We start from the raw sequence: 25,293 nt of genomic DNA on the forward strand, positions 1-25,293 counted from the left end.
GGTTTTCCTACAGCTGCAAGATCTCAAGGTGCCCCAACCAGAAAGGTAATCTCAGCCACTGAGATAGAGGGAGCATCAGAGACTATTTACTCTGACTCATCTGCCAGTAATGCCTCCTACCCCCTCACACTGTCTGCACAAAGGCACCGCAAGCTAAGCTCCTGCAATTTGAAGAAATCCAGGTTTGGGAATCCTTATTTTGGATTTTTAGCCAGTTCTCCTGACAGCAAACATGTGAAGTCCTTGGATCCCACAAGACATCGTGGGGCAGGATCTCCAGTTAACAGCCAAAGCCCCCAAAATCCTCTAGAGAGCTCCAACTCACTGAAAATCAACTTGGTCAATGGTTCAAAAACAAAGGAGCTTATGGTAGAAACAGATAAAAACAAACCGGTTTTTGTTATTTCTGAAGAAGGAGATGATCAGCAGCCTCTGGTCCTAGCAGAGCATCTTAGTCAATGTGGAGATCATCTGCCAGAGCAAAACACTGTGTGTGCTCCAGCTGTGGCCGATGAACAGCCAGTGGTTCTGACTGTTGAAGGGAGCAGTTCTGCCAGCTTCACATCAAATCTGCCTGTTTGGGCAAAATCCCCTGGTTTATACAAAGGTCAGGTGAAGGCTCCCAGCTCTTCCAGGGACCAGCAGAGCTCATCAGCTGTAGATGCTAATACTACTGAGACCTCACAGAACTGTGCTGCCCTAGCTGCTCATACGCTATGCCAAGCTTCAGTCCAGTGACACCCTCAGAAAGACTAAAACATCAGTTCACAAAAACAGAGGCAAAAGGGATATGATCACAGCAGAAGCTGTGTCAGGTAGCTGAGCACAGCAGTCATAGATAGATGCAATTTTAAGAGGGATCTTTGCTTCCCATCTCTTGGGATTGGGATTACCACTATACATACTGCAGCACAAATACCATCTTCCCTTATGCTCACTATCCTCATCTCCATTCTGCATGGAATTTTCCTGTGGGTTATACAAGAAAGCATCCTCTGAAAAGGTACTTCAGGCTGCAGAAACCTTCTCTAGAGTGAGAAATGAAAGGCATCCGAGATGGTTACATCCTGGTTTATATCTGAAATGTAAATCAGTCTTCTGTCACTGTGGAATCACTTCAGTCTTTCTCCTGGGAGCTAGGAGTTCAATTCTATTTGTAGGTATGCCTGTACAATCCAAGCCTTGCCAAGCCAAGGATAAGAATTCAATCATGCATGTTTGTGTACGGTTTTGCAGACTTAATTTTACGCATTTCATAACCTGTACTCTAGCACAAAGTTTACCAAGCATTAGCATCTCTAATATTAAAGACCATGGTTATCTTATAACTCTTTAGAGAAGTGTACAGACAAGCTGAGCAACCCAATACTGGATGCTTGTTCTATAAAAGTCTAGTGTAGCTTTATTTTTGTTACATCTACATAGGCTTAAAACACCTCAGGCCACTACATTTTTAAGTGACTCCTCATGGCAACAGCAGCATGTATGCAAAAACACTGAAATACTAGGAATAGTCTCCAGCATCCAACACTTGGATATTTGCAGCTGCTCTGATCCTATATCCACCAGCTATTTATTGCTGGTAACGCACATTGACTAGGGAACTATTTCCCTTCCTCTAGCAGGCAAGATTCAAAAGACAAAATTAAATGGGGCAAATTTTGAATGCTTACTTTCTTTAGACATGAACTACTAAGTGGCTGTGCCTCATTGATCACAAATCCAGGGCATTCAACGGAACACTGAACCAAAGGGAAGCCTGCTAGTCCTATTGCCTTTAATAATGCCATCAGTATTTTACTTGCCTCCTGGTGATATTTTCCTATCTTCACAAAATTCCTGCAAATTCAGGACACAACTCAGAAATATTTTACTTTCTTAAATGAAAGAAATTCCATGGGAAACTGTGTTTTGCAGCTGACACAGCACGTTGTTTTGAAACAATAGTGTGTCATAAAACAGGTGTCAGAAAGCAATCTTCCGTACCAGTCTTCCCCTCTATTAGCTACAGTGTGCATCGAGTTATCTTAATCCTTCTGTGTGAAGGCATGCCAGTGTGATTCCTGAAATATTTATCTGAATTATTTATGATTTCACCTGCTCTTACAGCTTCCATTTGCCACTTATTATCATCTGAGATACGCAACACAAGATTGTAGGTTTTACCTTATATTTTGTGTGTGTGTTTACATGTCTACATAGACATAAAACTTTGCATCTAGTAGCAGTGGAAGCAAAACCATATATACCCTTTAGCAGCTGACTCAAACATGAACAACAAACAAGTATCTGCATTTGTTATTACCAGCTGGTGTTGAATAATTCTGAAGCACAAAAGTCTGGCTCCACTTTGTGGGGTTTTTTTTGTTATTGAAGTTTTTTGTTGATTTTTTTTTAAATTAATGCTACATGTCTCAAAGGGAAGAATTAATATATTTATAAGAAAGCATTTAGATATCTTCAGTACTCTAAGAATAACTTCCACTGCATCAAATTCATATACATTGTAACTCAGAGTCTATGTTCTGTTACTTATTACATTTCTAAAGACTTAAGTACTAAAATCTACTTTTGAAAAATCCTTATGTTCCCTTATTGACAGTAACTATATTTGAAGGGCTGGAAAAAGCGGCTTTTTCAATAAGAGCATGTTTAACTATTCATTTCTCCAAAGTGATGACACTCCTTTTGTTTATTTGGCTGAAAGGCTAAGCTGTAAGGACATTACCTCAGAGCACCAGTGCACCGCGTGGCACATCCCAGTGCAGCCACTCCAGTATCGCCTGCTGCAATGGAAAGAGCACAAAAGCTTCTGCATCACTCAGTCAGTGAACACCCAAGGACCGCATGCTGTTTGGTTTTTCCTAGCAAGATAAGGAGGTGACAATGACTTCCTCTGCTACCTAGAACAGATTTTTCTAACCCTGTGAAGAAGCTGCCACCTGTGAAGAAGCTGCCAGCAGCTGATTTCTGTGGAGTCTGGATTCCCTTTCACACACTGCTTAACTTCACACTGCAACCCCTTCCACCGTGTCCTGTCGTAGCACTCCATAACCAATTATACGCGAGATGCTAAATCAGAATATACTCAGCATGGACCATATACATACATACGTTGGCAGAAGCCCTCTCCTCTTGAAGGATATGCGAGACTGAACAATGCTGCTGATTCTCAGAGCAGGTGTGGCTGATAGACCAGTGTGAAGGTGATGTCCTCTGCCACCAACCCATGCTGAAGCATAGCACAGGTACACACAGACCGTCCTCTCGCTCTTAGCCAGTCCTGACAAGCCAGCAGTACCACAAGAGGAGACTTCAGCTTGAGTTCCTGGCTTTCCTTTGGACGTTCCTAAATTGGTTTTAGGCAGGTCACTAAACTCAGCTGCTAAAGAGGCATTTGTGTTTTATTTTGTACCTTCAAAGAATTTATAAAATATTTTCTTCCTCTTACAGCTAAAGAAACTGTTTTGTGATTCTCCTCTTTTTCCCCCTGCAGAAACATCTTCTACCTAGACTCTTCAAAAAAAAAAGTCATAGCACAAATTTAAGAATTTGGTTGGACTCGATGATCCTAGAGGTCTTTTCCAACCTAGTATGATTCTAAGTTCTGAAAGCTCCAGGTGGAATAAAGTGCTCCAATACTCTCAGCTGTAAATATTGGCTATGATTAGTTTTTAAATAGTATTACTTCCACCATCTATTTTGTTCCTAACAGCTGTATTACTTCCAAGATTTATGCTGCCACTTTTTAGTGACAGAAAACCTCACAACTCGTGCACAACCTCAGGATTCAGTTCTACCTTTGTGATAATGCAGTCAGTTTACTGTGCAATTTTGCATACTGTAACCAAGCAGCAAATGGGATAAACATGCTAAAGACTTGCTGAAGAGGAGGAAAGTAGCTTCAATCACAACTGCATGGGAAAAAATGTCCAAAAATGTTATGGAGCTAATGAACAGAAGGAGTATTATTTTCAGTAAAACTGAATTTGAAGAATGTTCACTTTTATGTTAATGAATTATTCTGGAATATACTAGGCAACTCCTCACCGTGTTAGGTAGACTGAATGGGACAAAAATATGTGGGCATTCCCTCTTTTTTCATTGTTGGAAACGGAGCTTCAAAATAAAAGCTTGAAGCTCTGAAGGCTGCCAAGACTTCTGCGTGCCAGGTTTCTTACTGTCAGGTAGCTGAAGTGGTTAAGAATGCAGGCTTATTAGGAAAAGAATCTAAAAGATTTAACATGCAGTTAATGCATTCTAACATTGAGGACTCAGAGTAGAAAGAGAAATCAATTTATAACTTCCTAGCAGAAACATGAACTGAGGTTTCTGGTCAGAAATCTAACTTTGCTTTAAGAGCAGCTGGTTACAAAGCATCCTACTCATAACTGGGTTTTTCCCCCATAAGAAGGGCACATGAGCCATGACAGAACACATCTGACTCAAATAGCCCAGTCAGCTACAAGATTTTATTCTAAACAACTAAAGATTAATTTGGATTGCAAGGAAAAAAGAGAGGGCCTAAGCCACACTTACCTAATGAAAGCAAGCAACTGAAACTCAGCAGCGCTGAAAAGAATACCCAGCAGAGACCAAATATAGCTTCAACATATATTCATGGTCCGTCTAGAAATGTCTTTGATGTTAAACCTCATATGACACACTTAGCATTTTTTATAATTCATTTCCTATGGAAACTAATGAGCTTAAGGGTGAAATTACCTCATTGAAAGTCAAAATGGTGGAGTGTGAAGAAAAGAAGGATGACCTGAAAAGCAGATTTAGAAGCAATCTTTGCATATTAAGCATTGCTGTGGGAAACAGTATAATTAGTTTTCTTCAGAAGTTATTCCTTGGAATTGTGTAAGTGGTATTTCAGCTCCTAGACATCACAGAGAAAGAATGTTAGATAAAATAGGTGGAAAAAATGCAAAATCCCCACATATTCTTTTTAAAGCCAAGAGATCCTTTTCCTAACTTCCAGTAACACAGTGACTGTTGGTTTATTTTTAGAGGACAGACTCTACAAAACAAGGCCCCTTTCCAGCAGGAATTGCTAAGAGGCCATAAGAAACCAGATTTTCAGAGCATAATTTAGAATTGAGCATTTTCTTCTCAAGTGCCTAACTCCTTTTACTTGAATCAACTTACTTCCGTAAGCTCTTGCTGCAGGCTAAGCCATCTGCACTGCAGAGTTCTGCTGAAGACTAGGAATTCATACAAAATGGGTGGATTTTGCTTGCAGAATGAATGAGGTAATGATTGATCCTGGAGTGTCAAACACCACTTTTTCTATTAAGTTCAAGGAAAACCATATCAGAGCTTAAAACACAAATTGTCCTACGCAGTTGCTGATTTAAATACTCAAGACACAATGAGGGGTTTCAGATTAACTGTTGAGATTAGTATGTTGTCAGATATTCCATCTGTAGAAGGCCATATATTGCATTGTCTATCTCACAATCATGCTACCAGCATACTATTCTTTATTGAGGGTGTGCTTGGAAGAGCATATCCTATGCCACAACTGATCACTTGAAAGAGCATAAATCCAAAATAAGCAGCTTCCTCAAACTAAATTAGTTACAAGTCATTTGTTGACATAATAGGGTAGAAAACACTTAAATCCCCCAATGTAAATGCAGAGCAAGTCAAATCATTTCAAGTTTTAAGGTCTGTCAGCTTGTCTTTATGATGTACAGAACAACCCAGCACTTTCACTTTCATGTTACTTAATCGTAAGTTTGTTTTTCCCATAAATTTAGTCTGAAGAACAAATGACAGCTGGTTTGAGAATGGCAATATAGATTAGTTAAATATCCAGCTTCAGCTATGGGAATGGCAGCAGCGCGAAGATCCTAGGATGCCAAGCTGTGATGTGAAGCTTACAACTCTGGCATCACTGTCTTCCACATCAGCTAGAATGGGGACCTGATGAGTCCTCCTATCTACTCAGCAAGGGAAAAGTTCTGGTCAGAAAAAGTTCTGTTACTAGTAGCCATTTGAAATCTTCCCATTTATGCAAATTAGGTCATTGGAAAGATAAACACAATATAACAATCATCATCTCTAGTCTGCTGTTAAATCAATAGTGGTATAATGCTTGTCACTTCAGCTTTTACAGTGTTGCAAGAAATTAAAATACTATCTACTTTTTTAAAAGTAGTAAACTTATTTACTAGCATCTTGAAGTCATCTGGTTGACAAAAATTAATTCTTTCACTTATATCCTTAGTTACAAATCCTGCAGGGATACTGACGATCCTTTGGGATATCATCACTCTTAAGAAAGTTTTGAGATAATTGCTTGGAACGATGAAAAGACTCCTGTCGTTTTCAGTCACTACAAGTGTAAGGATAATATTGAGTTGTAAAATCTCAACATTCAAATAGCTTGACCAAGCATTAGGAAGTGTTGCATACATTCATTTCTGTGGTGAGAGAAAATGCCACAGAAGAAACAGAAACAGACAACTTCAGTGAATATCCTTTTTTTTTTTGTTTGTTTTAATTAATAACTTCTTAATTCAGGAAAAAAAATAAATCACAAAAGAGAACTGGAAGAACTACTCTCCACCTTCTTTATAAAAGAACTTTCTCAAAAAGAGACACTATATACCTTGTTCACCACTATGTCAAATCCTATCATAATCACCTTGGTTTTTACAACATCTATTCTACCACATTTCATGCTCAGCTTCCAAATATCTCTTATAAAGGAGGTGGGGGTGTGTGCTTTAGACAAGTTAAAAATATGCTGCAACTTTACAGTCTTTAAACAATTACACCAAGCATAGTTCATAACATTTATCACATTAACTATCACCTGGTAACCATACATTTAAAAAAGGTCTAATGTATAGAGTATGTAATACCCATGACAGATACTCTTACTTACTTAAGAGTATATAAAGATCAGGTTTTATTCACCCTCCCCATCACAAGTTAATTTCTCATCTCTTACTGGTACAATATAAATGACAAAAAAATCCCTTCATTCCATTGCACTACCGCAACCCTATATGCATAGAAAGGCAGATTCAGTATCTGTAACAGGGAAAAGGAAGAGGGGATTATAAAAGGAATCTGAAGAACCTCTACTGCACAGGTAGTTTAGATGTTAAATACGTGAGTTCTGTTGTTTTTCCCATCTTTTTTTTTTTTTCTTAAAGTCACATAACACATCCCTACACAAACATAACTCGAGTTAAGTGCAAGCGAGGTTGTAGGTAGGACTGTAGATACATTATTTTTGACCAACACAAATAAAATCAGCACAAGCAGCTTGAACACCAGCACAGTGACAAGCTCATGCTGAAAGCCCACCTGGGGTGTGGGAAGTGGTGAATGAGAACGCAAAGCACATTTCTGCATATAATGTGCATACGCTTGACCTCCACAACTGCACTCAATTTGCTACGTGCACAGCCAGAGATAAAAATGAGATCAAAACCAGCCGGGAATGGTTGTCCTGAGAAGATACAATAGCCATTAAAAAAAAAAAATCTAAATATAAAATACAAATACAGAAGCAACAGAACATTGTTAATAATACTAAAAGACAGAAACACACTGTTGTTGCTAAAAGAAGTTTCAAGTATTATTCCAGATCCAATTTCAATCCTACTCACAGGAGAAAATGCCCAGAGACTAGGAAGAGAAGTCCACACCAAAGTGTAGTTTTAATAGCATACGGGCATGGTCAAGAGACCCATCCTCGCAACAGTTATTTCAAAAAATAACAATCTAAACAGAAATGCATCATTCTAATCAGCATTCATGTTAAGATGTGCATTATTGTAAATTGTTTTTTAATTCACTGACACCAGCAGACAGGATGTGCTGCGTCATTTGTGCTCCATTATATTACAAGATACTGTGTGTACACTTCGTCGCATTGAAGTATAAATCCTGCTCATAAAATAAGGCATACTTAAAACCAACATGGCATCTACAGAGGTAAGTTTATGCTTTCTTCTCATTCCGTTCCACTCTTCTAGGTATGATGAAAAAGAAAAATTGGTCCCGGTTGAGGTTCGTCAACGTTAGCTACCAGATTATGATGAACAGATCAGCTCACATCAATTTGTAGGGGAGAAGCAGGTGGTGTTGGGAAATTTTTATTTTTATTTTAATCACTTTTGGGACATTTCCTGAATGAGCTCTGCAGAAGGCATGGAAATAAAATCTACTTTTTTTTATGTCAGTGACACCAGCGTTCCCCTTCATCATCCCTATCCAGAAATGCCTTCATATTGCTACAATGCGTCCAAACTGAATTATTTTCGGTAAGATTGTTCCTTCCAGTAAAGCTGCTATATTCCATTTTAAAGTATAGCTTTTTCTACGTTTTCACCAGTGTATGCATGCTAGAGAACAGCTGCATGGCAGAGGTACATTTTTATAGCACACAGTATCAAACTAAAAAAGCAATAAAAAAAAATTAACCAGTGTGTCCTACTGGCTGCTCTATGTCAAAAGCACTGTTTGGTCTTCTGATATAAAACATTACAGAAATAATATTAGCAGAAGTCTGTTCTGCTTCAAGTATTACGTGAACTTTAAATGTGATTTTCAAATTTTTGTGCAATGATTTTTGTAATTTCATGTGAATAAAAACATCAATATGACGAAACTAAGAAAAGAAACTGTACTACTTCCACTATACCACTGCACAGATGGTAGAAGCTTTAAGCTGAAACAGCTGTTTAACGGACGGATTTTTTTAGAAGTGAATATTAATGTGGTTTCTAGTCCAAATGCAATGGGTAGCAACAAAATATCAGACTACCGCAAAATGCAGTTACAAATATACACTGACAATTTTCTGCTTAAATATTAATGGCTCTTGAAATATCCATCAGATACTTTTACAAAACATTTCTATTTTACGTCTAAAGATTTTTCTTAGTTTCTTCACAAGTAGTGCAAATACACTCCTTATTCTTAGGTCTTCCCAAGATATGGCTGGTTTGTGTGTGTGATTTCTGTTTGTGTTCTTCACTGAAGTGACACAGAGACACTGTAGTGGTGAGGATGGAATGCAATGCTTGCTGGACTTTCTTGGGAAAAAAAAAAATCTACCTTATTCATGTACAGCTGTAAATTCTACAAATTAAAAAGTTCACACCAGATTGCCTGATGCAAAAGTTACTGATTCCCTGCTATGGGGGAACTGAGAAGATCCCCTGAAACCTTGAACTGTACACGCACTGTAACAGGTTTTTGTCCCCTCTCTACAGACTACAAGTGTTCAGTTCTTGAATCGTGTTTGTTCACAAATGTGATTGAATTTCCTAAAATAAAAAAAAAACAAACAACAAAAAGTATTAAAATGTAACAAAGTTGTCAGAAGTCAGGCAACAAAAAACAATCGGCATCTTTCAACAGGGTATTTTAAATGTTAAACAGTTTAAAGCAGAACATTTACATGCTAACTAACATACCTATTTTTCAGAATATGTTTAGATCATACTTTACCACCATGTTGTCTGTAACAGGTTTTTCAGCATCTCTCCTGCCTAACCATTGTCAGTTTTATTATGCACACAGAAAGCCTGTTTTTAAAAGCATTCCTCTATACTTCTGCCTACTTCAAACTCAGAAGACAATTAAAGGAGGAATCAGCAAATTAATTTTGCCCTATGAGACATCAGTAACTTTTAGTAAAGAGCATTACACAAGTCACTATGAACTAGAATGAACCAGGCTAATAATGCATTTTATCATAAACGTATTCCTTCACTACCTGAAAATCTTTTTCTGGAAAGAAAAACATAAGGTTTTCTCATCCTGTATTATTTAGATGCATGGGAACAGCAAGCCCACCTTCTTGAATTAAGTAGATAACACAGTTTTTTTTACGAGGCACTTCTTTCCAGTTCCCAAGAATACCTCACTATTCATTCTCTGTTTTCCTTACTTGGGTTATACATCCCCCAATGCATAACTACAACAGAAGCTCGGGTGTTGAGTGTGTGTATACATGTACACGTGGAAGAGATGACGGAAAAGAGAACACGATTTTTCTCCCTCTTGCTGAATTAGATCAAAGATCAGAAAGAAACCTTGCTTGCATAACCAAACTACTCAGCAAAACAGCTCAACTAAAAACACTGTAACTTGATATCTAGGAGTAGTATGACAGGATTGTTTGCTTCTTATGGATTTTAGGAACTAGGAGCAGCAGCCAGTAAAGTTCTGGGAACAGGTAATGCTCAAATTTAAAAAAAAAAAAAAAAAAAAAAAAAAGAGAAAGAAAAAAAAAGGAAAAACACTGAGTCATTTCCATTCTAGATGAAATTATCCACAATAATATGAAAAGAGATGACTGGTGAGTGCTTTGATACTGAATTAACTCTCTAACATTTCAAAACAAAACCTTCCTTGGAACACAGACGGTCCTGTAACACCAAGTTACAGAGAGCAGCGGTGCTTGGAATTACATCTGCAACTTAAATCCCAAATAATTTTCGAAAATTATTCGGTAAAATTCTCTGAATTTGTAAGAGACAGAGGATGAATATTTTATAAGTCTTTCTCATGATCTGCTTGCATGAGCTGTACAGATTGGTTATTTTCAACCCACAGTACCTGAAATATTAAAGGAATTATACTAAGTACATATGTTTGCTGCAGCATTAGAAAGATACTGCAGAATCTACTATACATTAAAGCAATTTCTCAATAAGGTGTAACAGCTCTTCTATCTTAAATTGCACTGAGAATTTAGAGAATTATTCATATAGCTAGTACGATTTTTCTACACTCCCTGGAACCAGTTAGCTTCTAGGTAGATAATTTTTGTTTTGTTTTACAGGTCTTTAATATTAGCCTTACCACAGGTGCATCTTTCGTTAAGAATGAAAATGCACCAGTTATCAGTGGCCTTGATGTTTTTACATCAAGGACCTTGATTTATTTTGGATGGACATTTCCCATGAGTGACCAGACACCAGAAATCTGTGTCCCCTACATATATTAAAACACTTGAGAAGTAGAAAGTTAATCTCTTTTTTCAGGCTCAGTATTTAATTTTTACCATATGCCAGATCGCTTGGGTCAGAGGTGTAGCACCCAGAAACTCCTCCAAACCCAGGAACTTCTAAACCACAGCAGGTTCCTAATGTTACATCTTCCAACGTTCTCTTGCTTCTCCTATAGCAAGTTGTTCCCACCAGTTTACCCCTTCAAAGTATGTTGCACTTCACTAAAAGGGTCTCTCTCACAGTTTCGAATGGAAATAGGACAGGGCTAATTATTGTATATTCAGTGTTTTTAAGCATCACTCAGACTCAAGCAAATGAGAAGCTGCTTCGTTGGGAGAAGAAGAAGAATGAAGGGGGAGTTGTGGGTGGAAAACAAGACTCAAGAAGCATCAGCAATGGTTTACATCAACTTCGAATTGCTAGCAGTGCCCTTCTGACATGCATGAAGGGCTCATTTCAAGGTTGTGTTAAGAACCAAAATGACAAAAAAAACCCAAAAAAAAACCCCCAAAGCTCACTCACTTCTGCTTCTGCTGCCGTACCATTACTCATGCAATTTCTGCCTCCTCAAAGGTTGGGGTTTTGATTGTTTTTTTTTCTTTCAAAAGGAAACAAAACCTCAGACCACTTTCTAACTTGTAAAACTTACATGGCATGATGTGCTTTGACCTGAGTCCGACAGTTGCGCCCCCAGTAGCAATCAGGACGTGATGTGACAGTCACTGCAAAAAGAGCATATGAAATACTGCGTCTATCACAGGAGTTATAATAACTTCGTGGAGATTCCTAAGCCATTGCTAATGGTGGTTACACATCAGAGCAGGCTTTGCAGAGAAACAAGACGTAATTGGCAAGAAATGACTGTAAACTATATTGGTTCACCTTTCCAGAAACAAAGCAAACACTTAGTGAAGGACAAACAATTTATTCTGAATATTAGGCTCATATAGACTTAAGATGAAAGGATTTGGTTCTCAGTGCTGTCAACTGAAATTTTACTATTTACTTTAGTAGAGATGGACTGTAGAGTTTAAGACAACAGGCATATATCGAGATATAGCTCTATTCGAAAGAAAATAGTTTGAGCAGAGTTTGCTGGATTTCCCTACTTTCACACATGTTGTAACTCAGCTGTGCAGCAGACCATTACACTAAAATGAAAAGCAATGCTAAGGAGAAACAAGGCAGGCTGTCTCTCATCACTCACTGCAGCAAAAGCTGTTTCTAACAGTGGGAACTAGATGGACAGAAATAACATTTTAAAGTAGCGTTTTGGGAGAGCTTCTGTTCTCAACTGATTTGGCTACAAAGGAGGCACAGTTGCTTCCATGCCATTTTATACTAAAACCATAAATGCAAATAGACTTAGAATTAATTTATGAAAAGATTCTTGTTCCTAGCTGAGAGCTGGTAAAATGTGAATTTCTCCAGGAGGTTCATAGTTTTATTTAAATAGGAAAATAAATTAAATTAGAGCAACTAGCTGACAATATTCTGGACTTTACTTACTTCCTCTTTTCACTATGCAGATACATTTAATCTACAGATGAGAAATCATACAGAAAGAAAAGATTCCTTTAGGAGGTCTGACAATAACTATAAGCAAACTTAGCAACTGAGAAGCAAAGCAATCAGCATAAGACATCAGCACTGCAAAGAGATTTGCGCTGGGCTATGTGATCATGCTTAAAAAAAACAAGGATACAAAGATAAAACTGACTTTAACTCTTGAAATTTCTTTCCCCCCCTTACTGTGTGAAGCTATCCCCGACCTGGCAATTCAGCAACAGGAATATTCTGCCTGTACTGGTAGGCAAGTTCTCGAAAGCTGCGAAGGCCACAACAGTAGCAAAGCACTGTGTTCCCAGTAATTCTGTAATCTGCGGAAAAAAACAGTTTGTACATTTTATCAGTGTAAGGCTTGAGAAATCAGATTTAAGAAATATGTCATGATGGCACTAATCACATTCACAGAACTTCAAACCTCGTGATAACATTACTGAGTTATATACAGAAAAAGAGCTATACATGGACATAAATGGATATAAAACATACCTGACAACATAAAAACTCCTCTTTGAAGAGCTAAGAGACTTTCATTTAACATATTTTTCCATGTCAAACCCCTGGATGCCAGGTAATCCTGAAATGAGCAATTTAAGTGTTTAATCTAGAGAAATTTCCAGCATTAAAGAGCAATGAAGCCATTTACCCTCAAATATTTCCAAATCTAGATTTAATTACGTTTTCAAAATGGGCTAATGCTAATTACAAGAATATCTCTAACTTAATTCGCATGATACTCTCACATCACCAATAAAACCTTCCACTCAGTATCTTTTTTTCTGAAGATGACACACTTTCATTTACCTTAAATCAAGGTTTCATCCAGTTTACCTGATTTATATAACCCCATTATGACATGGGCAAAACATTATCTATGTAACCTGTCATGAACTTTAACTTGTCTGGAAAAAATATTTAACAAGCCTTTTATTCCTGGTATATTTTTAGTGAATTATTTTTCTCCTAGTTCTCCTTCAAATGTTACATTTTGACCACAGAAATTGGCTTTCCTAACAAATACTTCATACAAGGAAAATACTTTTTATTCTTTCACTCTTTAAAATATCTTTACTTTAGGATTTAACAACCAAATACATGTGAATTCAACAGTGCGTCTATCAGTCATTTACACTCAAAGCCAAGAAGTTATGTCTAGAATTTTGGCCTGACCCGTCAGGCAGAGACATTGGAGAAATTAACCATCCGGACTGCATGGAAGTGGTTTTTTTTTTGTTCTTGTTGTTACTTTGGGTGGTACAGGAAGAGTTGGTACAGAATAGAACGCATCTCTAGAATAAGATGCCCTCTTACACAGAGACTGAAAGAGACAAATTATCACCCTAAAATACTCCCAATCCAGATACAGTAACTACAACTTTGGTCCAGCTAAATGTTTGGAGCTCATTAAGCTTGCCTTTCAGAATCATGTGCTGCAAGTTACACAATGCTGTCACTGTAACCGTTAGGCACCACATCGCTACCATTTCACGAGTAAGTACATCTTAAGCTTTGTACACATACTATTACGCATCACACAATGATGTTTAAACATACCTTTAGAATATCTGACTCGTAGTGGTTGTTATTTAGGACTCCATCTAAACACTTATCACCAAGATTTATTTCTAATCAGAACAAGAAGAAGAAAACTTAGTTTCTTTTCCCAAACCCACAGCTCTCACAGATTTTCTAAAGGTTCTTCTGTTTCCCTAAATAATGTGCAGAGACTCATATGAGCACCAAATAAATGGCTACATCCAACATGTGCTAAAGCATGTGATATGTAACTGCCAACGGCAATCGATGACAAGACGTTGAGATTTTACTATTTCACCTTTTGTTCGCAAACACTACCACAGCTCTGCACAAACTGCCAGTGCTATTAAAGTGTATTCCATTAGCCAGGTAATTTCAACTGTTTCAAATTACTTTTGAAAAATGTCTAAATCCTCAGGTTTCATAAGTCTGCACGTTTAGGAGTGTAAGGTTCTTTTATAATCAGTTAACACTAGATGTTCAGAGCTCTGGCATTGATTTGTATGATTCTCTTACTGGGCTGAAATACACCATGATTCTTTTTAAACAGAAGAGCATTGTGCTCAACAAGTTCAGTTTTTAAAGCCCAATATGATATGAAGACTAGAAATTAAATCACCTCAAAATTAAGACACATACCACTACAGAATTTTTTGTTTGTGATGTGAGGACACAGCCTTTGCATCCTTTTGCATGACTGTGCTACAAACTATTGTATTTCTTAAATTACCTAAAGTTCAAGACAGACAGACATTATTGCAAAGTGAGCAGGCTCATAAGAAACAGATTATTCCACAATACCACAGAATGGTGCCAAACAGCCAAAACATGCCATCCGAGTGCAGCCCCAGTACAAGTGACAAAAGGGTTGCAGACAAACTGTGCCTGTAAAATAACAAAAGAAAACCTCTGTAAGGACCTGTCCATGATAAAACTCAACAGCTTTTGTTCTTATAAATCAAAAACAATAGTGCCTTGATAAACTTGGTTAAGAACCCCACAACTTTCTCATTTAAAATACACTCTATAAAGGAATAATACATTTTATAAAGGAAGATTCTTTCATGCTATCACTACAAGAGTCCAGATTAATAATATTTTAATAAACAATACTCTTCAAAGTAAACTTTAGTTTAATTAGAAATAAGGAGATATTTAGCTCTGTAGCCAAGATTTTTTTTTAAAAAAAAAAGTACATACATTGCTGAGGAGCTACATGAGGATTCTGTTCACGTTCTGCTCTTCGGTCAGGCATCGGCTGGAAGCAGCAGGTGCATATTACATGACTTCCTTGGGCAGGACACACATATTCCTGGACAGCTAGATGAATTGAAGACAGAAAAAAAACGATAAGACTGATCAGTGTACACAACTGCAATCTGGACTAGGAATCTTTAATGAATATTTGCAACATAAGAATAAGAAAGTAACAAGCAAGTAATATATTTTTTACAAAGATTCTATAAAAGAACAGAAAAATTGCAGACTTCTGAACTACACAGGTGTGTAAAATACTTCAGCATGTAGACTAGTTTAGGAACTATCAACCATCAACAGTCTATTCTGTACAACCACAGAAAAACCATGGTCAAATCTCATGGTATTTGCAAAGACACCTATGTGAAGAGGTGTTACTCCCACAGTACTATGAGAGTAAGCTTGCTTAGTTCATAAGGAGCGTATGAGTTGGACTAGTTTAGTATCACACTTCTGAGAAGATTCCATGACACTGACCCGCAGGGAAGTTGGCTGATGTAGATGGCGCATCTCCCAGTGCTTGTACTCCTCCTGCTTCTGTCTCTTGGCCTGTGCCAGGCAGAGCTGGAACAGAGTGTCTTCGATACCCTGGGCACTGTCTGCAGACTATATATGGCTGACTGAAAAATCAAATAAGGTCATAGGAAATCACAGCCAACAAATACAAATGTAACTCATATTCCTGTGCTAGACAGGGTTGGTCATACTTTCATATTTTAAATTTGCAATTTCTTCATCCAGTAACATACGGAAGTTTACATAACTCAGTACCTCACATCTATAAAGACTGCTGTATTTGTTACAGATAAAATCTTTGTATTTTGTAGTATTCCCATAGTAGTTTTTTTTTTTAAAAAAAGAGAGTGGTGTAACTAGAATTGAGAGAACAAGAAAGAGAGGAACAAAGTTGGAATAGTTAACTACAGGAAGAGTTTTTCTGTTTCCCTCTAGACACAGCAAAAAATATTTGCTGTTGGAAGTAAAGAGGAGATATTTCTGTGCCTGGGAATCCCTAGGTCGAGCATCAGCTGCTTCAGTACCCCACACCTGGTGAAAGTAGCATTCCAGACACATGAGGAATTAGTCACTGCAGCTGCACTCATAGGGTCATGGACTGCTTTATCTCCTGACAAGATCTTAGGCAGAAACCAGTTTTCACTAAAGCAACAGGATAGAACTGCTGGGCATTAACTCAATCTCATTGAACTTCAAGGAAGACTCAAGTAGGATGGCCAGTAGAATTGCCAAGATAATTACTGTTAAGAAAGAACTTACCTGAAAACAAAAATAAGATTCATTCTGGCAATGATCACGGAAACACTACCAGCAACAACAGTGTTTGTGAAACTAGCTCAGTTTGTGGGTTTGTGTGTTCAAACATAAGTAAACCTAATTCAGCACACAATTGAAACAGACATACCTGATATCTGAAGATTCACTATCTACATCTGACAATTCCAACAAATCTTCAGAACTTCCTTCCTCATCTGAAAAAGATCTCCGCACCTTAGGTTGCAGCATGTCTTGAGTAATTTTGTTTCTAGCATCCATGCTACGTACATCATCTTCATTACGACATTTGTCTGCCATGAGAATCCAATTCACATTTCAAGATAGAAGAACAGCTCACATCCCTTATCCGCACACTTATTTGATAGCGCAGTTATGTTTATTTTGTTTTCATTTCCATAAAACTTATTTTTGGATAACAGAGTTCTAGAAGACCTTAGTTAAATTCCCCTCTCTGTTAATGGAATTGTAGTACCAGGCAACTTAGGCTTTGTTTTCAAGCGGCCATAATCAAGATAATTAAATCCATATACTAGCATATTTTTCAGAAGTATCTGAGTTTTGCTGGCCTAATCAGTGTCTCGTATTTGATAAAACTGGTATCCTTATTCTGATTAAGTAGCAAAATAAAATTAAGAATTCTTAGTATACTCAGTTATAGTATTAAATCATCTTCAATTCTCACCAACTATTTCAAATACTACAAGTTATTGTTATATTTAATGTACATCTTACAGCCACATCAAAGAAAATAGCAGAGCAATAACCCATATATAAAAAATTAATAAACAGTCTTGTGCACACATCAATTACACAGCTAATGTGTGAAATACATCCGATTCTGTTTATACACTGTTCAACTTGCCTGGATGCTGAATCAGATAAGCTTCAACCAGGTTGTTCAATATGTGATTTTTACAAATACGTTCTACTGGACAACGACAAGTTGGACATAGAGAAGATCTTTCCATCCACCCTGAGTAGCAGGCAGCACAAAAAGTATGCATACAAGGCTGCAAGCTGCAAAACACAAACATGAAAACAAATACATAAATGGAGTCAAATCACAAATCCTTCATTTTTCAGATACATTCACAACACTCAGAAAAATATTTAGCATTGACTTGACTATATAGACACACATACATCTCAGAAGGTTGTGAAAACCCAAAATATCCTGGCCTCCTCAAACGCTTGTCACTGAACTTCATATATTCTTACCATACGATTACAGCTTTTGTCAATCATACATACCTTACGCAGTCATGCAGCAGTTCTTGGCAGATAATGCAAGTTAATGTTTCTTCCATCTTATCTGGTTTCACATTTGATGTTCTTGCATCTTCTGAGCCAATTCTAATTACACATTCATTTGGTGCTGCTGGTGGAAGATTTGGACAAGCATCTTCATCTACAAAGACAGAACATTCCATAGTATGTAGTTTTTGAAGGATTTTTTAACCTCATTTTTTTAAGTGAAGACATTATTTTCACATTTTCAAGCCAATATGAAGCAAGAAACAAATTGAAGAAGGACCGAAGAAGGCTTCTATGAAAAAACAGACATAACTAAGTTTCTAATTAAGTTTTTTAAACTAACTTTCAATGATAACATGATAATAAAGAAGCACAGGGTAAGTTGCACAATACTGTAGTATACTAGCCTCCTTTTAGTTTCTTCTTAGCAGGTTCCAAACCTTCCTCCTCCTCCGTCCTCTGAGTTTCTGATTCTGCTTTTTCTTTGTCAGTGATTTCTGAAGCAACTGCTGAAGTTTCAGTATCCGTATCCAGCTTTCCAGGGTCATCATGCAATACTCTTTGACACGCAGATTCTAAGACAGGAAAAGCAGGCACAGGAGTGAAAACTGAGGACTGTGATCCTGCAAAATAAAGGCAGAAACATGAACATAGTTGCATACAGATATGAGACACGTGAAAACAAATGCTGAAGACCCAAATAGGGGTAATAGATTACTCCCTTAAAATTCAAAACTGGAGTAACAGTTCATCATATCAAACTTTAAATACTTGACACAATTCTTACCAGATGTAGAAGGATTATCCTGCTGATCAGATGCAGACTCAATAAGAGAGGTAGAAGAAGCATTAAAGAGGTTAGATGTAGAAGTAGATGGCTGTGGTTCCTCATAGCAAGACTGACTGGCTAACAGTGATGAGGTAATTTGGGTCTCATCATTACTTCTTCCTGTACTTGAGGTATCTTTGGTCACATGGCATTGGTTTTCTACATTAACTTCTACAGTTGGAAGGGGAGAAAGGAAAGAAAGAGATCTGTGTGACAGTCACCACATCATGGCTTCAAAATTCCAAGGAATCAAACTCTCTCAAGAGGGCTACATTAGTCATTGAAGCTTAGCTCCTCTTCCTGGATCTTGAATTACTTCCTTACCTACTGGTTCTTGAGTTGCATCGTGTTTTGTGTTTAAGGATTCATAAAGATAAGCAACATCTGAAACAGACAAAAAAAATATATATCAGAATCTTTAAACAAAGCTTCACTGATCTTAATCTCACATAAACAACTTCTATTCAGAAGCAGCTGCTTCCCCAAAGTGTCTGACAATGGAAGAGGCAAATCAGGGGTCACCTCAATAGTACAATGTTAATACTCCTACTTAGGAAGCAATTAGGAACAGCACAGCAAGACCTTTTCTTCTTAGGAAACCAGGCAGAGTAGCTTTTGTATGATGTTTAACTGGTGCCAGCCATGGAACCAGAGGCTTAATCACTTCTTAAACCTAGTATCTGCTCTGAGTCAGAACAAACTGTATTTTTACTGATACTTGAATGGAAGTTCTTTGAAGCAGCTTATTATTTCTGAGCTCACTTCTCAAGCTCTTTGATCAATTTTATTTCATTTCTTTGTGAGATACATGAACTCTAAAAAATACAGATTAAGACATGCCATAAATTTCATCTAGAAACTAATTTAGTATCTATAAATAAAACCAACCAGATAATATTCCTTTCTTCTCCATCCTACTTCAACATTAAACAGTTCCAAAGATTCCCCCAACTTGATACATTTTTTCCTTTCCAGTCACTTAGAAGCAAAGACTACCCTCTTAATTTGTAGCAACCCTTTTTCTGATCAAAAGTTGAGAATACTGTCTCCTTCAGAACTACTCAAAATGTCCAAACAGGCATGCCAAATCGAAAGTCTCTCTCTCTCTCTCTCTCTAAATTCTGTGTTTGAAGATGGAGAAGCTGAAAAAGCAAAACTGGAGTCTTGGTAATTCAAATACTTGTTAACCCAAACAGAAATCAGCCATTCAGTTAATTACAAACTACCTAGAAAATTTGCATAAGTAGGTTCTTTCAAGTAGCTTCAACTACAAAAGTGCCATCTTAGCAAGGATTTGTGAGATAAACAAGCCATACAGAGAGATAAATACAGCATACCACTGCTTCCTGTAACGTTTACACCAGAGAACATAAATCTGTCTGTTTAGAAACTAACTACGTTACAACTTCATAAAGGAACAATTTCAGTACTGAGTATGCATACATCTAGAATTTTTTTAATTAACACTTCATATGTCTATTACTGTATGAAAATTGCAAATAGTCTTGAGTCTCTAAATATCATGCTGTGAATGTATTTAATACTGCATCCTCCCATCTCCTGGTATATCCAATTATCTTCACAATAATAGGGGAGCTTATGACCACACAAAGTCTGTCTGTTCACCCAGAAGTTCCACTTCAGAGCTATCACACACAGTAATGAGAATTAACATTTAAAATGCCTCTTTCGTCTAAAGTTTTCTCCAGTGAGCGAGTGCTCTCTACTGAAATTTAAATATTACATACTTCAGACTTAATAATTGCATGCTAATGGACAGAGCAGTTGGCTGGGGCACAACAATACACAAGTAAAAACAGAGCTTGCCCATTCCCTCTCTCCCTCTCCATTTATCAAAGTTGAGCCCCATCTGTTATTTCATAAGAATGAGCAATAAATTCTTTCTGTAAATCTTTTCAGTCAGTGTTGGATTTAATGAACCTGTATAACTGCATGAAATGAAAAGGTATGAAATCAAAAATCAGCTATCATTTCCCATATAATTCATCAACATCTTTAAGGCAGATGCCAACAGAGACCATTCATGAAAACTTTTATTAATTTCGTTCCATTGCAAAACCTAAGCATTTACACCTAAATCTTAGTCCCTGACATCTACCCAGTTAACACATGAAAGAATGTCACTTCCTACCCACCAACACCTTGGCTTATTAAAAAACATTGAGAAATGATTCCTATCAATTTTTATTAAAAAACCCAACCCAATTCTGTTATTTCAATTGCACCATTCTGAAAAGAATTCCTGAGAAGAATTATAGGCACGTGAGGCATGATTCTTCTTTAAGGTCACACAACTGTTTTTCCAGGTTTACCAATTCTACTTTCACTTTAGGGCTTTCCCCATCTCTCTTCCATTTTGCATCTTCCCCCTTTAAAATAAAACAAAACCAACACAAACCAAAAAGCTTTTATAGCCTTTCCTTCTGGTGCTAAAAATTGCTTCAAGGTGATATATAAAGTATCACTAACTACCCCAGCAACGTGACTCCTAAAAGAAGCTCTGGGCATGTGACCAGGACCTTATTAGTTACCATTCCATGCATTGGTTCTTCCAAAACTACTTCTAGGCACATTTCAATTTCAGACAGTTGCTCAGACTTGTCCCTGTAAAAATTGGCACATCCACAACCTCTTCTACACAGACTTGTTTTTAAACATTAATAAATTATTTGTCTTAAAATCAAGTAATTCCATTTTAATTATACTCATACTTTTCTTTAATGATTCAAAAAAATTACTAAGTATGCCATTTAATAATATCATTTACTTACTGTTCTCTGGCTCATTTTTTCTGTAAACAACATAGATCACATCCCCCGTCTGCAAGGGGTATGTCTGCTTCTTAACCACCTTCAGTTTATTGATTACTGTTCCATTAGTACTGTAAAGAGAAAGAAAAGGTAACTTAGCTTAAACATTTTCATAATTACATAAGAGAAGGAAGGGAACACACACAACACTTTAATGAAGAAAAACTACTGGCTGTCAAAAAAAGTAAACCAGGCTCAAAAAAAACCCCCAAATCCCAAACTCCAGAACCAAATAAATAACAAATAAAAAAACTGTCCCGAAGACAGAAGCGCAGAGCTAACAGGACTTCAAGGCTCATTTGCAGCTACTGGTAAAGAGATGGTAGTTGACAACAGACAGACAAAAGATTCCTGATGTTTGGCCAGTGTCTCAAGATAATATCCTATACAATAATCTTTACCCTTTAAGTATAAAACAGGGAAGAACAACAGTTCTATTCAGAAAGTTCTAGGTTATGTTTTCCAATTAACAATAGGAATCTCTTAAAACATTCGGTGACAAAGGAACTTTTCCTGTACAGTCTGGGATGCCATGAGGCATTATTTTTTCTCCTCTCTTGCTTTAAATAGTAAAAAACCTAGAATTCCAAGGCTACTTAGATTGTTTGTGCTCAAAAGCAAGAAGTCAGCAAGGTGAAAAAACAGTTATACATAACTAAAAGATGAGTTGGATTGCATTATTCTAATATTGATAAAAACCCAAGACTCATTGAAGAAATTAAATTGGGGAAGAGGAAAATGCATAGAGCACTGCTGATTAATGGACATATCTCTGCTCCTTCACTTTGGGTATATTTTATACAGAAGCTATTAGTGTTTTAAAACCGAGTCAAGCTCTTCAAGTACTGAATAGTGGCAGCTCAGTTGCAATAGCCCTCTTTCAGGGCTGCAGCATTCTAGAATTTCAAACTTCTGCCACTCAGCAATGAGTACCAAATATAAATGAACAGAAAATCTGCTTTCTCCTCTCCACAGAGGAAGCTGCTGAAGGAAAAGCCAGAAAAGCTCTGCTGCCACCTCCTGGAGGCCAGCCTTCAGCCCAGGACACAAGCCAGCCCTCCTCTAACGCACCACTTTCTCTCCGTGGGAGAGACGGATTTTATGAAATTATTCGGTCATGGCTGCCAAGTTCCATGATGATTATGAGGGACAAGAACTCAACTGAGGCATTCTGGGGGGAGGAAATTATCACCACACATTAGTAACCGCTGCGCCTGCTCTCACAAGGCAAGGTGCAGAAATAGCTCCCTAAGGTCCTAATTGTCAAATTGATTATGAATAGCCAAATCTTTTCACTCCTGTACAGTTGTACTAACTGTTCAATAAGAGCTGACTAACGAATTATTAGGCACCCATGGACTCAAATGAAGCAGGAGTAAACTGACACCATTTAACACAGAAACCCATAAGCTTTACTTAAATATATCAGCAAACTGAAGCAGTTGTACTCAGATGTTAGCCAAAAACTAAAGGAAAAAAAATAATCCAGCTGCTCCAGATACTTGTGTTAGTCTTTCACTTAGCATTTCCAGTTTCAGCCTTCCAGTATGAGGCATTTAACAGCCATGGTGACAGACCGGATTAGCGTGGTGGGTATTTTTTAACCAGACACACATGTTAAATGACGACATTCGTACATTCCTCTGATGTTTCAAATTAAAGCAAGGCTGCCATAAAATATGTAGAAAGTACAATGAGAGTCCCAAATATGAAGGCCATTCATTGGGATTTAATATCAAATTGATACCAAATGGCTATGTAATTTTTGAGGTGGAGAAGGAAAAACTATAAAAAATATAAATTGACTGCATTGTGAAACAATGTCCTGAAGGGTCCCAATGTCACTTTTCTAAAGAATGTGAGAGAAAAAAGTCAGGCCTTGACTCAACTCCAATGCAGTTGATGACTCTACAATTTGATTAATAAACCATAAGTTACCTTTAATTACCGATCCCAGCTGTTGTACATAATTGATGTGCACAGCTACATTTCACTCAGAACAGGCTTACTTTTAGTAAGTAAGCAGGTGAATGATGTTCTAAGACACCTTGATATCCTTCCAAGAAAAATGCCAGTGTTGCTTTTTAATAATTACTAGCATCCATCCAGGAAAACAATGTAATTTATGGTAAAAATTGAGGGTTAATAGTTTTAGAAGTTATCTGCTATATAAATGCATAGTATCCTGAACGCACTGTAAACTGAAATGTTTTGAATTCTGCTAAGTTATAGAAACCCTTCTGTACTATGCCAGTCTCCTCCTTTTAATATTCACAGAAATAGTTTTGACTGGTAGGGTGAGGAGGATTTAGTAGCACGAAGGACATCAGCACCAACTGAACATCGGCCTCCAATTTACCCACAGAAAGGGAACATCCACTTGCCTGTCACAGGAGTATCAGCTTGGTGTAAATATACCTTTCCTGCTCTGAAACATGTTTTATCACTTAGATTCCTTTAAAAACAAATACTTCGAAGACAACAAGAGGAGATCCTTTAAAAAAATTACCTTACTTGCCTTCAACGTTTGTTTCAAAACGCAGAATCCTGCAATTGCTTTTGCTTAAGGCTAACCAGCTACAGCCTTCTTTGTGTTCGGTCCGCTTGTACAATTTGTTTTCTTTTAAGCAGTATAAAGCAACTAGTACACAGTTTGGGAAATAAAGCAGAAATATATCCCCAAAAAGGGCGAGTCTGAATATTTTATTGTACTATTTGCTAACTCTTGGCTTTTGTTACTTCCAAAGTTCTATTTACCCGATAATCTTGAGCTCTCTACACATTTCCTTTCACCTGCAAATATATGGTAATTCTTTCCAAAGCAAATCCAAGAGCCCATTATGCTACCAGGGAGATAAAACCCCCTACGTTTACTGCTTACATATATTTGATTATATTCCTTGGCTTAGCTACAATACAGAAACAAAGTCCACTCATTTTAACCGTCTCACACTAGCTTCCTCCTTCAATGCATTCCTCTTCACCAGAAAAAATCTGAGCTTAACCACAGCGATGTTTCCAAACTATTTTCCACTTCAGAGAAGAAAAAGCTGATGTTGCAGTATTTTTCTGGGACTATGAGAATCTGTATTGCCAACTCAAACATTCAAAAATATTCTTTCAGCCTGTTTGATTCTTCAGAGCTCATCTAATATTCGTCACAAACATTGCAAGAGCCAGAAGAACAGATAACCTTCTGCAAGTAGGCACATCAACCTGGTTAGTCTCCTGACTCAGCAAACAGCAGCCACACTTCATACCAACTCACAGGCAAGCAGAACACACAAAGCATCTTATTCCTTTTTGTCAGATACACAGAACTGTACCATGCATAAGCAGCTAATTGGTAGTACGCCATAGGTCCAGCCTTCCTACACATTACCATTGTAACAAGCCCCACATTTCATGAATATATCATATAGAAGATTAACTTTAATTCAGCTTTGCTAGTTTTCTGCTAGCTGTACCTTCTGCCTCGGGGAGGGGAGAGGGCTGGGTGTGTGTAGGGATAAAGAAACAACAAGCAGGAACATTTCTGCATTATTCACAATTCCTTTAGCTTGCAATATCATTATATTGCTCTAAACTAATTCTACCAGATACATGCAACTGAAACTAGGGATGGTTTATCAGTCTTAGATTCTCAACCTTAGATTCTCTGAGACTGCCGTGACAGACAAATATGGCCCGATCTGTTGTTTGAATCATCTTGAAATTTGGGACAACTTTGGAGAAT

The 25,293-nt window shown here is 37.3% G+C and overlaps 2 protein-coding genes across 5 annotated transcripts in view; one reads left to right on the forward strand and one right to left on the reverse strand.

The window, feature by feature from the left end:
* Nucleotides 1–7,573, forward strand: part of LOC104054698 (uncharacterized) — a 39,369-nt gene extending 31,796 nt beyond the window's left edge. Inside the window, exons 7-8 of one of the 2 annotated variants that reach the window (XR_008452710.1) lie at nucleotides 1–1,160; nucleotides 2,708–7,573. Coding sequence is in view for 1 of the 2 variants with exons in the window: in XM_054082235.1 (XP_053938210.1) it covers nucleotides 1–738 (738 nt within the window). In the remaining variant the exon portion in view is untranslated. The other variant, XM_054082235.1, reaches the window with a different exon arrangement.
* CHFR (checkpoint with forkhead and ring finger domains) overlaps nucleotides 6,547–25,293 on the reverse strand; it is a 24,202-nt gene continuing 5,455 nt past the window's right edge. The window contains exons 4-18 of one of the 3 annotated variants that reach the window (XM_054082237.1): nucleotides 21,519–21,628; nucleotides 19,051–19,110; nucleotides 18,685–18,897; nucleotides 18,305–18,520; nucleotides 17,895–18,051; nucleotides 17,506–17,660; nucleotides 16,771–16,933; nucleotides 15,828–15,970; nucleotides 15,294–15,413; nucleotides 14,895–14,978; nucleotides 14,112–14,182; nucleotides 13,047–13,134; nucleotides 12,764–12,871; nucleotides 11,641–11,713; nucleotides 6,547–9,299 (exon numbers count right to left, since the gene is read on the reverse strand). In XM_054082237.1, the coding sequence (XP_053938212.1) occupies nucleotides 9,257–9,299; nucleotides 11,641–11,713; nucleotides 12,764–12,871; nucleotides 13,047–13,134; nucleotides 14,112–14,182; nucleotides 14,895–14,978; nucleotides 15,294–15,413; nucleotides 15,828–15,970; nucleotides 16,771–16,933; nucleotides 17,506–17,660; nucleotides 17,895–18,051; nucleotides 18,305–18,520; nucleotides 18,685–18,897; nucleotides 19,051–19,110; nucleotides 21,519–21,628 (1,804 nt within the window). In that variant the 3' untranslated portion in view covers nucleotides 6,547–9,256. The remainder of the gene's footprint in view (nucleotides 9,300–11,640; nucleotides 11,714–12,763; nucleotides 12,872–13,046; nucleotides 13,135–14,111; nucleotides 14,183–14,894; nucleotides 14,979–15,293; nucleotides 15,414–15,827; nucleotides 15,971–16,770; nucleotides 16,934–17,505; nucleotides 17,661–17,894; nucleotides 18,052–18,304; nucleotides 18,521–18,684; nucleotides 18,898–19,050; nucleotides 19,111–21,518; nucleotides 21,629–25,293) is intronic. The other 2 variants (XM_054082236.1, XM_054082238.1) reach the window with 2 other exon arrangements.

The sequence above is a fragment of the Cuculus canorus genome, chromosome 17, assembly GCF_017976375.1.
Source record: "Cuculus canorus isolate bCucCan1 chromosome 17, bCucCan1.pri, whole genome shotgun sequence".
Lineage (NCBI taxonomy): Eukaryota > Metazoa > Chordata > Aves > Cuculiformes > Cuculidae > Cuculus > Cuculus canorus.